Source organism: Lepisma saccharinum, chromosome 21 (assembly GCF_977018435.1).
Source record: "Lepisma saccharinum chromosome 21, izLepSacc3.1, whole genome shotgun sequence".
NCBI classification, from domain to species: domain Eukaryota; kingdom Metazoa; phylum Arthropoda; class Insecta; order Zygentoma; family Lepismatidae; genus Lepisma; species Lepisma saccharinum.
Window position 1 is genome coordinate 10,539,927 of NC_139249.1, and position 17,097 is coordinate 10,557,023.

The window sequence follows — 17,097 nt, forward strand, 5'->3', positions numbered from 1 at the left end:
ATTGATTTATAAATTTGTCTGAACTTTCACATGTGAACTTACATAAGGAAAGGCTATTACCCTTTTACTAGATACAACATATTAATCAGGACTCTATTGGTATCAGAAGCCATGGTAGTCTAGTCGGTAAGGCACCTGACTGCTAGGCTGTAGACCCAGGTTTGATTCCAGGAGTGGGTGATCTAAGGTTGGAATTTTTCTGGCCTTACGGCTTGTTTTGGTTTTTCAAGCAGTGAGGGTCAGGTCTTCATTTAAACTAATTTTTTGCTGTTTTTGTGTGAATATAGGAAGAACAATATGTCAACTTATGTATAAAAGAGTATGTTTTTCAATTTTCTACAAGTGCGTTAACTACAATGAAGCTACACACTTAAAAAAGTGTTCACTTTTTTTTTATTTCTTTGTTGTGTGAACACATTCCTAAGTAGCAAATTCCACATGCTATACCATACATTTGGCCGCGGTGGCTCAGTCGGTAATGCGTCTGACTACCATGCTCAAGGTCCCAGGTTGGATCCCCGGCTGGTTCAAATCCGGGAACTTTTGTAACGTTGGAAGCGGCCCCCGCACCCACCTAGCGTCGAATGATATGGGTACCTGGGGGAAACCCTGGGGGGTAAAGGTGGTCACGGGCGTGATGCTGATCACATCACCCCACTCATGACCGGATCAAGAAAGTGTGGGTCGTTACCCCCACACCCCCTATACGCCTTCATGGCATGGTGCTAAGCACAGGGGAGAACTTTACTTCTTTTTTTTTATACCATACATTTATTTTAGTTGTTTATACGATTTTTCCATTGCATTTTCAGTTGCATAGATAAGAAAATTTTCATTACTGACAGGAGTACTGTTTTCAGACAGCAATATACTGAACACAATAAATTATGTTAGTTGTACAATTATATTACTGAAAACATTCAGAGTACAGTACAACTACTTAAGATAGAAGAATCAGTTGGACTACCAAAAACAGTAGAAAACATTAGCAGTACAGTTCAGCTACTGAAAACAGTAGATGTTTCAAAACACCCATTGATCTATTGAAAACAGCATACAGAATTTTCAGTAGGGTTGTCCTTGAATAAAGCAACCCTGGGGCTCACCCAGCCTCAAATGAATGGGTACCTGAGGGCAACCCTAGGAAGTAAAGGCAGCCAGAGTGATGCTGATTGTGATCACATCCAAAATGGCCAAGATCGAAGAATGTGTAAGGCCTTACACCCACATCCACCATGGTGTAGTCTCATGGCATGGTGCAAATTGCATGGGAAATTTACTTTTACCTATTGGAATCAGCTGATCCATGCATATCAATGTATCGGCAAAATTGCAGACAGTGTTTTTCTGACCTCCATGGTGGAATGGTAAGCACAGCATGCTACGATGCCAGGGGTCCCACGTTCAAATTCCAGTCTGGACATAGGTGTTCTTTGAAAGTGTCCCTTCACCACTGTTCGAATTTAAGAAAATGCAGAAGAGGGAGGGGGGGGGGGGGGCTTCAGAACTACTGATCAGTGGCAGCGACTAGGGGGGCATGGTGGGGCAGTTGTTAATTAATACGTACTCTTGAAATTTAATATTAATAAATAAATTAAGGCATTGCTTGCATTGTAGAATTATTTTCCTGTAGTTTACAGTCTGGGAAGCTTCGTTCATCGCAGAAGAACACTGGAATAAATTAAATAATGAAAATGGTAACATAGATCCAGTATGGAGTTTTATTTTTCACAAATGGAGCAAGCCACCATCTTTAAAATTTAATGTAACAGAAAACATCAAGAGACTTTGTGAAAACAATGATGAATTTGAATTACATGATGATATTTGGGATTCATAATTTTAAATAAAAAAATAATGTGATCAAAATTTTTTATCTGGAATAAAAATAAAACAGACTGCTTCTTTTCACAGTTAAGTTGCTATGTAACATTGACAACATCCATTTTTAAAAAGGATTCTTTTTGTTTAAAAAATTGCTAACCACTGTTATAACTGTATCTTTAGTCAAAATGAAAATAAATGTCTGATGAAGGGAGCGTGTGTTATCCTGAAACGTCACAACGAAAAACTGTTTTCTTATGCTTGTAATAACCGTAAACTACAGGAAAATAAATTAAGGCATAATCAGAGAGAGAGTATTAATTCGATCATGTCTAGGCTCATTGACAAATATAAAATTTGGTTTAAATTAGTTGACAACAACTGAATCTCTTAGTTTCCTCTGGCCAATAACATGAAATTCATACTGATTTTCATTGGCTTGTTCCATTTCTAACACTGAAAACTTCCAATTAATCAGAATATTGTTGCATGTTCGTCAACCTCCAAATTTGGAGTGGGAAGCAGCGTACCCGTGGTTAGATTGTTTGATCACTCACCAGCACTGGCGAGAAAGAATTTCCTCTTTTCGCTGGTGAACTCAGAATGAAAGACCCTCTTTCCAGGTGGTTGCCAGCTTGGGCTGCAAGTCCTAACTCAAGAAGGGCCACGCAGTTGTAATTCAAATTTGGAGGCTGCACGGGTGACACCCCTCTCAACAGTTTTGATTTCTCACCAGCACTGACAAGAAAGAATTCCTCTGAACCACGAACTAAATACCATATTTCCAGGTGATTGCCAGCTCAGGCTGCAAGTTGCAAACTTCAGGAGAACCTGTGTCGGCATTGTGTAAATGATGCCAGGGCCCTGTACCAGGCTGTGACCTGGCACTTGAGAAACATTGCTACAGAGCTAACAAAAGTGACTACTCTTGAAGTGTTTGACACTAATGCCGGCGTTAGATGAAAGCATTTCCTTTAATATTTTCGCTAGTATAAATGCTACTTAAATGCTTCCAAAAATCTTATAACAGGTAGTACTTTACACAAAAGCATTTTATGAAACATTTTGGTTAGCTGTTTCATTTACAATGTACAATCTATACAGCATGAAAGGCACGTCGAGTTACACCGTCATTGCTGTGTGCACGGTGTTTACCATTGAAAAAGCTAAAGTATTCTTCCATGCGTGTACAGTAAACGTTGTAAAGTATGTATTTTATCAGTTCCATTCTTCTCTACCTAAAACCATTTAATACGAAGCGTTATTCCTCTCGGTTGAATAGTTATCGTTGTTTAAAAGTGTGAAGTGATACGTTGTTTACATCTCACGCGACTGCCATTACATTTGCACTCGTGACCATGAGGTTGCTTCTGATTGGTTATGCTATGAAAAATGCTACGGAAATACGAGGGTGTACCCAAAAGAAACCAGAATGTTTTTTAAAACATTTCTTTTTTTTACAAAACAACCTTATCACCTTCAAAGTACTCTCCATGACACTTAATACATTTGTCCAATCTGTGATTCCATTCTTGGAAACATTTTTCAAACTCATCTGACAGCTCCTTCCTAGTTTTTTCTTCACCTCTTCTATGTTGTTAAATTGCTGTCCCTTCATGTCCCTCTTCATTTGGGGAAACAAAAAAAAAAAGTAGCACGGAGCGAGGCCAGGTGAGTAAGGGCCGTGGGCCAAGAGAGCCATGCTGTTTTTTGCCAAAAACTTGTGCACTGAGATGACTGTGTGCGCAGGAGCATTGTCGTGGTGGCACAAATTTCGCAGCGACCCTTTCCATTCCCAAATCTTCCGTTAAAATTTGCTGAACCGAGCTCCAAGATAGTCCAGATAACGTCCCCAGCTTTTCAATGGTCCGTCGTCAGTCTTCGAGCATAAGTTCACAAATTTTGTCAACATTTCCGTCCGTTCTGGAAGTTGACGGACGTCCAGAACAAGGTTTGTCATCAATCGACATGTCACCTTTTTTGAAGGGAGTAAACCACTCGTACACATGAGTTTTCCCCATAGTGCTGTCCTTGTAAGCTGTGTTCAACATCACAACAGTTTCTGCCATCTTTTTGGACAAATTTTCACAGCTGCACGCTGTTCTCTTACATCGGCCATCACAAAAAACTAGGTGCGAGCGAAACTGCTTTTACGAAAAAAAAAAACATGACCAGAGACAACCTTCCACAGCGAAGCCACTGAGTGTACTGAACTTGCAATGAGTTGCTCGACGCTTGCCTAGAGGGAAAAATTCGTACTATGGATGCTCCGCCCAGCGCAGCGCTATTCTGTTTTTTTTTGGGTAGAGCCTGTTCTATCCTTAGAAAATGCCATGAAATATGCCATGGCATCTGCAATGCCATAAGATTTCTCTCTTTACACGGTAGCTTTTTGGTCATGGCACAATTGTTAAGAAAAGTGGTAAGGAAAATGCTTTCGTCTTAAGCAGGCCTAAGCTTCATGAACGTAACATTCAAAATGATATTTAGGGAAGTATTAACTCACCTTTACACTGGAAAGTGGAAGCAGGAGTTGTCAAGAGAAGCTTGTCTCGCATTGGATGGGGTTCAGCACAACGAGCAATGCCTGGTTCAACGTAGTCACGCTTCACCCATTCTGCCAACCACCTCAGGTTACAGTCACAGTAGAACGGATTTGCACCCAAAGCCCTACAAGAATAAAGAGTATTTTATTCTCCTGCAAACTTACCTGCGCTCATGCTCTGTAAACATAAGAAAAGCAGATTATTGTTTCCGATTGTATAATAATTTTTAAAATTTTTCTTTTCAGATAACCATCTTCCAAAAAGTAGAATAAGAAGGATAATGAAGAAATTTAAGAAAGATTTAAGATCAGTTACTTACGTGTGCGAGTACGATCTATCGATCAAAACAACGTTTCAGAAGTCAAGACTGCCTCCTTCTTCAGGTTAATGCGTATTTCTTAGGCACCCAACATGGTGTCACGTTAAAAAAGTGTTAGTTGAAAGTACAGGTTAAAGGTTATGGATCCTCAACTAACACTTTTTTAACATGACACCATGTTTGGTGCCTAAGAAATACGCATTAACCTGAAGAAGGAGGCAGTCTTGACTTCTGAAACGTTGTTTTCATCGACAAATCGTACTCGCACACGTAAGTAACTGATCTTAAATCTTTCTTAAATTTCTTCATTATTTAGCTGTGAGTAATACGCACATCACAATATGTTAGAATAAGAAGGATGCTATATTGACAGAAGAATTCATTATTAAATAATGTACATTGGCCACCCTTATTTATTAATAATACATGAACTCAAAGACCTAGCGTATGCATGATTTTTTTTCCGGAGAGGATTGGAATTGTAAAAGCGCATATCACAGTTGCATTCTTGATAGAGACAAGATACACTACAAAATTCTTGTAATTTTTCTATTATTAACCTTCTTCTAAAATGTATTCAAAGAAAAAAAAATGCGAATTGGGATTCATTTTCAAGACAGTTACCACTAGTTTTCCCATGAATTCCTTACTGCTTCCATTTGAAAATATTTATTTTCTCAAAATTTCTGGAGGGGTTGCAGCCCCATCAGTTCCTCCCTCTGCATATGCTACTAACTAAGGACTTCTCTTAGAGCAGTGAGAATTTTACCATGCATATAGTACATGTATATATACACACACAGATGGTTATCAAAATAATAGAAATGCCTATGTTCAGCAACATTGCATCTGTGTGGGCTGGCAACACTGATCAGTCGTGCGCTGAGGCCGACATTTGTTATTGCGGTGAAGGATGGCAGTCAGTAGTACAATAGGCAGTGTAGTATGCATTCGTTTCTACACTCACAGTCCAACGCGAGCTGTACAAACTGAACAGTGTTGCCAGCCCACACAGATGCAGTGTTGCTGAACATAGGTGTTTCCAATATTTTGATAACCATCTGTATATATATGATTTATTTAACTCCATCTACCATTATACAGTAGTTGACATTCCACAGATGATATGGAACATGTCAGTACAATGTACTACAATTAGCAGTTACATCCAAACAAGGGTGCCTGCAACGGGGGAGGGAGAGGGGGCACTTCCCCCTCCCAGAGATATCTGGAAAAAGTTTGTGTAATTTGAATGTAGCGGTTTTATTACAAATAATATTGTTTTCTGTGATTGACAGGCTGTAAGTTAAAGCAATTAACTGCCATTTCCAACAAAATAACAAGATAACTTTTTCACCAGAAACATTAGTATCATGTTAACTGCCTTAACTAGGGGTGTATGGGAATGAAAATTTTTGGTCAGAACGGGATTGGGATGGAAAATTTTATAATTCCATGTTTGAGACAAACATTTCACATTTCCAGACCAGGCTGGGACATTTTTGGAACTGAAAACTTTCAAAATTTCCCGACGTGGTTAAAATGTCGAATTCTACACACTATTTCCCCTTCAAGTGATTATTTTTTGCACTTCTGGAATAAACACTGATAATTTGAAAAAATTTCAGCCATTTATAGCACAGAAAAGACCAAATCCTTTCGAATTTAGCCCTGACAACAATTTCCCAATGTTGGGATCTGACCCTGACAATTCATGCTCTTGTCATTTTGAATTACTTTTTTTTTTCAGAACCCTTCAGTGCTTATAAACATGTACCATGAAGGAGAGCAGATTAAGTGGTCTTTTTTGATATCTGTGCATTGTGAAAAAGTACAGAAAGACAAAGAACTATTCACAAACAATTCATAGATGTTTATGAAAATGAAGCAAGGGGAATCCAGTTTATCTAAATAGCGGACTCAAATCTGAACTTGTCAACAACATCAAAGTATTTTCAAGTCAATTTCAATTTTATGATTTGTAAAATAATAATCATAATAATTAAAATAGATAAAATATAAGTTTCTATGGCTGAAGGGAAAGATGTGAAATCTTATTTGAGAAAAAATCCTGCGGGCGACCTTGTCCCCAAATATTCTACAAACATATATTATGTATGAAAACAATATATGACATTAAAATATATAGATTATACAATTGTTTATGTTCTTTATCTGGCATTAGTTACAAAATACATTTACATCCATACATCCACACACATATTCAGTTTATTACTACAGTTTAATGCGTACAATCAATACATAAATATGCAATTTTGACAGCAGTTACCTATATCTTACTTATTATATCAGAAATTTGTCAAGTATGAGGTTATTTGCAACGTTTACTTAAAATTAAGGACACAAAAAATCAAAACGGCTTTTATCTGCAATGAGTTTAAATGTACACGCAGATATTTTTAAAGGGATACAAAACACATCTTGTTCATTCAACTATTATTAAAATTGTTAGTCACTATTGGCACTCTTTCTACATGAAATAACTACTAAATTTATTTGAAACCAAATTTGCATAGATTATTACTACAATGAAATCAGATAAAATAGCATTATGATCAATTCAATAACATCTTGTGCCATCTTGTGGTCAAAATAACAAACCCATTATTAAAATACAAAAACAGAATATACTTACAGGTGGGTTATGGATTGAAGATCAGTGAATGTCCCTTCTGGTATCATTGAAATGTCATTGCCATGGAGTGAACTGGGTGAATAAGAAATAATGATGTTAATCTTAGTAAAGAATTTTACCTGTGAGGATCATTTTTCAAATATTTGTGCATGCAATAGCTATGGAGTCGAATCAACCCCAGCCTAGAGGATCCGGATCTGCTGTAACTGCATACAATGTGACAGACATCAACCTGCATGCAATGGTGCCAACTCATACAAGCCTGAGGCGCTCGAGCATACTCAATAATTTGCATGTTGTTATATATATTTTATTTTAGAAATAAAGTCCCTGCACTTAAACAAACAAAATGTTTATCATTATACACTTAAAGAATTCTCACAAATCACATACTTACTGACTGTTATCAAAATATTTTTTGTTGCATCTACAATATGATACTTTTCAGTGTCCTATATTATTAACACTATCTGTGGTCACATTGTTATTAGTAAGGCAATGACGGTTAAGAGCTTATAACCAGGATGAGGACTGATAGACATTAAAATCTCTCAAAATTGGTAGGCAAAAAGCACTGAAAAATACAAAATAGATGCTAACATTGATGAGAATCAACAGATTTTTTCATCTTTTTCCAAGATTAGGTACTCAAAAAGCAGTTATCTTCGAAATAGGCAAAAAAAAAAAAAAATCATATTCCTTTCAGAAGTAGCCTGAAACGGTTCTTAAACATAAAAGCCTACATTTTTTGGCCAAGGAAGGAAAAAGGAATTTGGGAAAAATCCTCAGCCTACTTGTGACACATATTGCATAGAATCACTAAAAAAAGAAACAACTGAATTCATCCGATCCAATGTTTTGCAAAAGTTAGCACCACTGCCTGCATCTTTCATATAAAAATAAATCCCTCTTACGCACCCAAAATGAAATATTAAATATTTAACTTCAAATGTGTATCTACAATGACAGAGCATGATTAAGAGCATGGTACCAAGCAAAAGAGAATTTTCATTTGTTTTCTGACAATCTTGTGCAAGATACCTGATCTAAAGTAGTCAAAAATTAAGAAAGGATAAATTGTAACTGCTACAATCACGTTATACTTACATGATTCTTAAAGATCGAAGACCAGCTAGGGCATTCTTCTGGATGCACTGTAGCTTATTGTAGCTGATGATTCTGAAATATAGAATTTTTAAATCCCAGAACATGAAAAACACCTTAGTTTACTTTTTACTAAAATATTGAAGACCATTTCAAGCAATACATTTATTTTTCTTATTCTTTTACACAGTTCAGAGCCCAGATATGAGTAATAGACATTAAAATATTTGACAATTTATTTTGAATCTCTTATTGTCTTTTTCATCATGATGAATCATTCTTCTCTATTAGCATTACTAGATATGCATTATAACGATAAAAGTGATGAAAAGAGAAGAAAGTGAGACTAAATATCAAGAAGACAATTCAGTCTAATCTATTTCACTAATCAATCACTCTGATAAATGTCCTCCGTTAAATATGAAGTCTTGATTGGCACATCATTTTATGTATATACCTGTCAGAATTCAAATCAATGTAATAGCACAGTAGGAAGCTACGGATATATGTTGAAAAGGAATACCAGCTTACATATGCTGATGAATAGTGTTTATGCTCAAACAATTATAAATATTTTTATGAAAATTATATTGATAAAAAACAAGAAATAACAAAAGTTACAACAGCATCAAATTATGCATTTGTTTACAAGAACATTTATAACATATAAATGTTATTTATAAGAAGAAAATGTTTCTTTATTATCTCCTTTTGAGATAGAGTAAGTCTTTATTTTTATAATTTAGCATGCGTTCATTCTAGAACTGAGTATACTCAATATGCCAATTTCTTCATCCAGGTTTTCTACAATCCTGATCTTCAGTTTTCAAAACTCAGCATCTGGCTAAATCACATCCAAATGTAGAACATATGTGTGTCACTTTATGTAACTTTCCTCAAAGCATTCATTTGAGGAATTGTAGCATTAATAAGCTTGCTTGTTAAGGAAGATGAAAGCAGATACCTATTAACTGCTTCAAATTCAACATGGCATATTTTATACATATGAGTGCCATTCCACAACTTTCCAAGCTCCAAAGTTCATTCAAGATTCATAAAAGACTTCTACATAACTTAAGCATCCAAGTTATTATAAAATTGCAAAGTTTAATGCTTTAAAAGCAACAATTATTGTACAAATATATATCCATCCCATATTGCTATATCTGTACTTATCTTTGTTCCATTTTGAGATCCTAACAAAAGTCACAGACAACTAGTATCAGAGTAACTAGTTCAAGCCCGATTTTTTAGTATGTGTTATCTTCAATTGTTTTTGTTTTATATTTTTGTCAATAAGTTCTTAACAGCTTGAATGTTTGTTTAGTAAATGCACATATTTGCTCTGTTACAGCTATTTTACAATGTATATCACAATATACTTATCTAATGATTACAATTACCATTTTTTGAATGTTGATCCAAAATACCAAGAATGACATCATATTATACATTGAACAATTTTAAAGAGTTGACCTTTGTATATAAACCTTGATGAAAATGCAAATGTACACAATTTCAATAAATTTAATTATAAATTTCAATGTATCTTATCTTTCTTGTCTGAAAGAACACATATGATTGAAGATATTTTTTTCTCATATTGTCAGTCAAAAATAACTGTTATGAATATGAATTCAAAACATTGCACAATTTGATAATTTTGTCATGATATAAAAATTGGCTTTTTTAAACATCATATTTAATAAAATTAGTTTAAATAGTAATTTCAAACATTTAATTGCATTATATGAATAAATTTTGAGCAATCTATGACTAAATTAGTATAACTATTGCACAAATGTGGAACTCTGAACTTAGCCTAACCATTTTCAAATGTTGTTATGACAATGTATTAATTTTATTGTCATAGCATGATTAAATGACAAAAGAATCACAAAAAACAAAAACAAAAAAAACATTGCATATATTTTCTACAGTGTATCAAATCATTGGAATGACCTCACTTGTATCTCCAATTGGAAAGTAATGTATATATGACATGCTTGTAATTTACATGTAAATATTATACATAAAACAAACACATTTCTTGATAAGGTAATCAAACACTAGAAATCACAATGTATAAATTTAAAACACTAGTTCACCATAAATTATAAAATAATGCATATGAAATGAATTGATTAGTGTTGTTATCAGTACTTTAAATATATCTCCACTTTCATTTGCTTTAGTTATTTGTTCTCATTTGAAGGTAAAAGAAAAATAAATATTAAGAGTTGAGCACGTAAAGTGTAGTAAGAATGTTGAAATATTTACATCTCGATAACGCTGCACTTTTTTAAAACCCTTACTGTACATAAACTACAACTAAAGTTGTGTGCCATCTGAACAGTTAGCCAATAAACATATTCTATTTACCAATAATATTATTTGCCCAATTAATCCACCCCAACCTCCTTTTCATGGGCCCATTATCCAACTGTCCTTAACATTGTATTATCCATGGCTGTTATTCACAAATTTCTAAATGATCGAAAACCACTTCTGTGTTCTTTTTGTTGGGGATTTCCTACGTATTATCTTTTTCCTAAGATGAGAACATACCTTGGTGTCCTCTATTTTGCCATATATATTTATATTTTGGATGTTGTGAAATGCGAGACTATTAAGGGTCCAGCTAATTTTAAAAAAATCCCGAAAATTACATCTTTTGAAAATGTTGCATAATTTTCGGTTTCTTTTTCAGAATTTGGGGTCAGGCATTACATCTTCCCTCGAAATTTGGCCCATCCAGCATTCTTAGGGCAGACACTAGAAGTGAAATTATGGAAACTGTTTCTGTAAGCTGGCAACACTGCTGCTTTTATATATTTTTTTCCTCTCAAGAAGTGTCAGCCTATTTTCAATGCAACTTTGAATGGTTGTAGGGAAGTACTGCTGCTACATGCTACATTTTTTATTCTCTTTGGTTTATTATGGTGGCCACAGGAGCATGCTGAATATATTTTTTTAAAAAATATTTTCTTCTTCTTCTTCCATTAAATTTCATTATTGGTATAAATTTCACCCACACAAAACTAATTTTATCTCTGTACGGCAATTAGTTCTCGAGCTATTTTTTTTTTTTTTTAACATTGTGGCAAATTTGAAAAGGGTAAACTTGAAAAGTCCCGTCTAAAAAGTCCCATCCATGTGCACAAGGCTCCATCTGCTTAAGGTTAAGCTCTTGCGCCATGAAGAATTTTTAAGCACTCCTCATGTGTTAATGTGCAACTCGATTGCAGCAAAGCTTTAAATATATACTCCATATTGCACAAGAAAACTTTTAAAACTGTTCTTAGAAATTCACTTCTCCTAGACAGGTCCACTTTATAAGTTAAACAGAATTTACACATTGCCCATGGGCGTCCGCAAGGGGGGGCAAGGGGGGGCCATGCCCCCCCCCCCTGGAAAATGAAAGTCAACCAAAAAATATGTATTTCACACATATAATTTCATTTTAGCCACAATAATATGTGTTAATTATTGCATGAACACCATAAATTCAAATTTAAGCAACGTTTTTTAGGGAACAACACTATTTTTAGGGAAAATTTGTCTTCCTTTGCCCCCCCCCTGGAAAAAAATACCTTCCTTGCCCCTCCCTGGAAAAAATCCTGCGGACGTCCATGACATTGCCTGCTTACATCTGAATCGAAGTATGGATGCCCTCCTCAAAACGAAAAGTTTAATATACATACTGATGGAAATATTCATGAAATTTTATTACTCCCTCCGTCCCATAATTATTGTCCGGTACACTTTTGTTTGCTGTCACAAAATACTTGTCCGATATTCAAACTGTGACATTTGTGTATACAGAAGAAGAAAATGAAACACAGGAATGAGTCATACAACGTTAATACTCAAGGATCAGTACAAATTGGCCAATCAAGTATCCAAAAGGGCATAAATAAAAAGTTACCATTTTGGCATACCAGACTATAATTATGGGACAGAGGGAGTAATAATGTTCAGCACATTTAATTAGGTATCCTCATAGATTCAAAACTAAATTTCGATAATCACATATCAACCATCACAAAAAAGGCAATGCATATGCTAGGCCTACTTTACAGATTCACTGAAATCAATAACCCGAAAGCACTTTTCATTTACTTCAAGACATTTGTGTCCCCCATTCTAGAATATTGTTCACCAATCTGGAACATGGCTGCCCATTCTCATACGTGCAAGATCGACAGTGTTCTCAGCTTTTCCCTCTCCATCGTTCGATATAGAGTGCCTGCCCTGAGACACATGCCTAAGAGAGATCTGCTTGCAAATCTGCACATTAATACTCCAGAAACTGGTAGATACATTGCAGATATGAAATTGCTATATAAGATCATAAATGGAAACTTAAGATGCAGCATCCCACTCCATGAACTCTCACTCAGAGTGCGTAGACATAAAACACGGCGCAAGGAAACTTTCCACACTGCAACTCTCACTCATACAACGTTCACGATTCCATAGGTTATCAAAACAATCCAACATCATCTCAAACCAAATAGATATATTCACTTCATATTCATTTTTTATCAGCAACATAGAAAACATTGTACGTAAGTAATGCTTTTGTGAAACTGATCTTTTTACCTTGGTACTTTTTTTGGCTTGTTTTATTTTTGTTTATTTTATGTTATCCGTTCTTTTGTTTTTAATCTTAGTCTATTGTTTTACTGTTGTTTCTTTCTGGTTTAAAATGGCTTCTGCTGTATTGGAAATTTCAATAAATAAAAAAAAAATCTAAAGGTGAATACAAATAGACTCATATAAAATCATTACATCAACTGATTAAATGTACGACTACTTAAAAAAAAAAAACTATCATGGAAGTTATTTGTGAGAATTATAATACTTACAAAGTTGATAGCTTGGTCAAATTGACAAACGAAAAGTTCGATAAAATGGATATCTGATTGTTGCTTAGATCCCTGAAAGGAAAATTGTAAATGTGTTAGCATGTCATTAAGCAACTAAGTCACACTAACAATTAACCATAAAGTTCATTTTCAGGTTCCCTCCTAAAAAAAACTTTTATTATAAATGAAAGGAGTTGTATTTAAAATGTAATTCTTATTGTTACTAGATTACTCACAAATGATATTTTCCTGGGACCTTTTTACAATTCAATTACCTTGTGTCAAAGCTCAAAGTGTATTTAATCGTGATCAACTTATTAGTTCTCTTATAACAAAAAAATATAAATATATATATAATATTGTGCTGCCATCTATGAATGAAAGTACAAGCTAAAGATCTTTCTAGTAAATTCAGTGTCAATCAAACATGGATAGACATTGGGCAAGAGTGTCTACAACTGACATATTAATCTATTAACATGGGGTTTAGTGTGTGTTGGGTGGGGACAATAGTATGATTGATTGATTTAGTTTATTTTACTTCGCGTTTTGTGCCTCTTGACTAATTTGCGAAGATGGGGATGAGTGATGAAATGATGAAATTGATGAATGGACATTCACAAACAACCAAGCCCGACCGGGATTCGAACCCAGGCCCCTTGTGCTAACCACTCGGCCACAGGGTCGGGTGACAATAGTATGAACTAAGCTGTTCTTACAAGAAGGGTGCCAAGGCCAGGGTGCACTGGCATTTTTCCCTGGCACCCCAATCTATCTGGGAACCATTTTGAAATAATAACTTTAAAAATCCAAGGAAAATATGTTACAAATTTTGGAATATTTTACCTAGAAATAAGTGGGAGTCTTGTCTCCTACTTCATTGGCCACCTTAATAAGTGAACAAGTAGTGAAAAATGAGATTTAAGCACAGATATTTTTAAGGTTTCTTCAAGTCTTTGTTTACTAAAGGGATGCTTAAGACAGGGGAAGGGTCGCCATCTGCAAAGATACTGGGAAGGAAAAATGACTGCAAACATGAGGATTAACTAGTTAACTCTTTCAAACCTGATCTTGAAACAGAATTTTTCTTACATATACAAGGTCTGTCAATAAAGTAATGAGACTGTTTTAACATACCTCTGTATGTATGTTCAAACTAAAAATCAACTTTATCTCCTTCAAAATAATTTCGTTGGGAGGCTACACATTGCCAGAGACGTTACTCTCACTCTTCGTAGCAAAGCTGGAAGTCGGTAACAGGAAGCACTTTCAGTTCATCAGTTACAGCTTTATCATCGTTATCCACCGTACCAAAATTGCATCGTTTGAGGTGGATCCTCAGTTTGGAGAACATGAAAAAGCCACAGGGACTCATATCAGGGGAATAGAGGGGCTGAAGAAACACAGAATGTGCCTTTTAGCTAAAAATTAATTCAGAGATATCGCTGTGACAAGTGGCATTTTAATAATGAAGCATTCAAGCCCAGTTCCTGTGTTAGAATCTGATGGAACACACTATGGTTCAAATCCAACTCGTCACCTATCATTCTTATGGTCATTCGATGGTCAGACAGCACAAGAGCTCGCACTCTCTCCATATTGTCACCGGTATTCAAATTTGAAGCTCTTCCAGCATGGGGTTCACCTCCGACAGATTAACGACCCTCCGAAAATGACTTGAGCCACTTGAGCAGTTGTAACCTTAACAAAACATGACCCCCATAGGCCTGTTTCAGTTTTTCAAACGTTTTCATGGCCTTTTCCTGAGCCTTGCACAAAGCGAAATTCCACTCTTTCATTTTCATGAGACATGCCGAACAACCACTTCACGGGAAACTACACTAACAATAACCTATTGGTACTAATGACTTGCAACTTGTACCAACAGTCAATGAGATGTTGATATAGCCTTCCCTTGACTTGTGAGTCTGCAGCATTGTCCGATGGTGTGCAGTGTTGCCAGTCTCATTACTTTATTGACAGAGCTTGTATATAAGAGAGGACCTCACAGGGTTGTTAGCCGCAATGACTCCAATGAATACATTCTAACCTTGGCTTCACAGCAACAACATCGGATGGGGGTAAGGGAGTCATTACCATTGGTTGGGCCTCCTCTCCCTCTTCGTCTACACCAAATATTCAATGTTTATATATTTTTTTGGTTTGGTCACCGAGTTTTCCTAGATTCATTCTTAGTTTCAGTATTTTTTACAGCACAAAGTTATTATAAGCAATATACATAGCACTACTAATTAACATAATATTGGCTGTCAATATTACTGGAAGATGTCAATAATTTTATATTTATAGAAGCCAAATTCATTGTGTACTTGCAACAACAAATGCTTAAGTTGTACTTACAATCTTGTAAGTGATTTAAGATGGCTCAGTCTTTCAGGATGGATTGTTTGAATTTCATTCACATCAAGGTACCTACAATAAAAACAATACAGAAAATATATTAAAAATATTGTAAATAACTATATTTTGAAAGAATAAAAAATAATTACAGGATTATAATTGTAGCTTTGTAGATCCAAATGTCAGTGTATAATAAACAATGGTGTATGTTAAGAGCAAATTAATTGTATACTTAAATACCGAGATTCAGGCGAGTATTTCCATACTGTCATGAAGAGTAAGTATACATAGGTATGCATGGTTTTGCAAAACGATTGAAATACCCAATATTTATTTTCTTTTGTAATAATTAAGAAGTTCTTCGACAGAATTTTACAGCCATCAACATGAAAATGATGCTTCTCTGAATGTTGTAACAATGTGGGTACTTTAGTATTATATGGACTACCTCATTTGTCTACGTTAAAAGGTTAGGTTAGGTTAGGTTAGGTTAGGTAGGTTAGGTTACATTAGGCGAGGGGAATATAATTTAGCGTAGACAAATGAGGTAGTCCGTATAATACTAAAGTACCACAATGTGGTAACAACAGTTCTACATTAGCATGCAAAGTTAATTGGACATTATCCATTGTCTAGTGCTTTGAACTATACTCATTCTAACACTATGCACCTCTTCTCTTATCTTCAGGTAAACAAATTTATTTGCCAGTGTTGGGGATCGAGCCCACGACGAACCTGCGATTTTTCACTATGAATCCGGTGCTCTGGCCAACTGCTCCACGGCACTTCCAGAATTCTGTACTAATTTTTACTCCTTTTATGCTGCTATTTATAATTTCTTTTAGGAGAGGGGACCATGTGTGCTTGAATTCTACACTAGGATGATTTATGGGGTTTTGGACCATTGCTATGAAGACTGCTTCTTCGATTTTTCTTAGTTTCTAATTTGGTTCTTTGTGGAGTACTGTTACGTTGCTCCACTGAATTCTATGAGATTCACTCCATGCATGTTCTGCTATTTTTGCCAGTAGCGTGTGACCTTTTCTGTTGGGGAAGCAGATCCCGAAAAATTAAGAAAAGCAAAAATTCAGTGCTTCTACATGGTACGTTATACTGAAAAAATTAGCACACTACCTGATACTGTTTCCTTAATGTTTGGGAAAGATGAATGTCCTGGCGCAGTTGTTCATTTCTTCAAATTTCAGTTGGTCTGTTGTCAAACGTATTTAATGCACCAGACGATTGCGGATGATTGAAACAATTTTCAAGATTTTCACACATTGCAATATTCACAAATCCACTTTGGCACCACGTAGTTCTTTCCATAATAAATAGTACACTAAAGTTTTTGAAGCAAACAAATAGAACACCTGCCTGAAAAGGAGTAACTTTTCACCTCGCAAAACACTTGAAAAA

General features: G+C 35.3%; 1 protein-coding gene across 4 annotated transcripts in view; it reads right to left on the minus strand.

Moving 5' to 3' along the window:
- Positions 1-17,097, minus strand: part of sli (slit guidance ligand) — a 710,118-nt gene that overhangs the window by 25,888 nt on the left and 667,133 nt on the right. For all 4 annotated transcript variants that reach the window (XM_083142573.1, XM_083142572.1, XM_083142575.1 and 1 more), the window contains 5 exons: positions 15,682-15,753; positions 13,321-13,392; positions 8,453-8,524; positions 7,346-7,417; positions 4,331-4,494 (listed from right to left, as the gene is read on the minus strand). In XM_083142573.1, the coding sequence (XP_082998699.1) occupies positions 4,331-4,494; positions 7,346-7,417; positions 8,453-8,524; positions 13,321-13,392; positions 15,682-15,753 (452 nt within the window). The remainder of the gene's footprint in view (positions 1-4,330; positions 4,495-7,345; positions 7,418-8,452; positions 8,525-13,320; positions 13,393-15,681; positions 15,754-17,097) is intronic.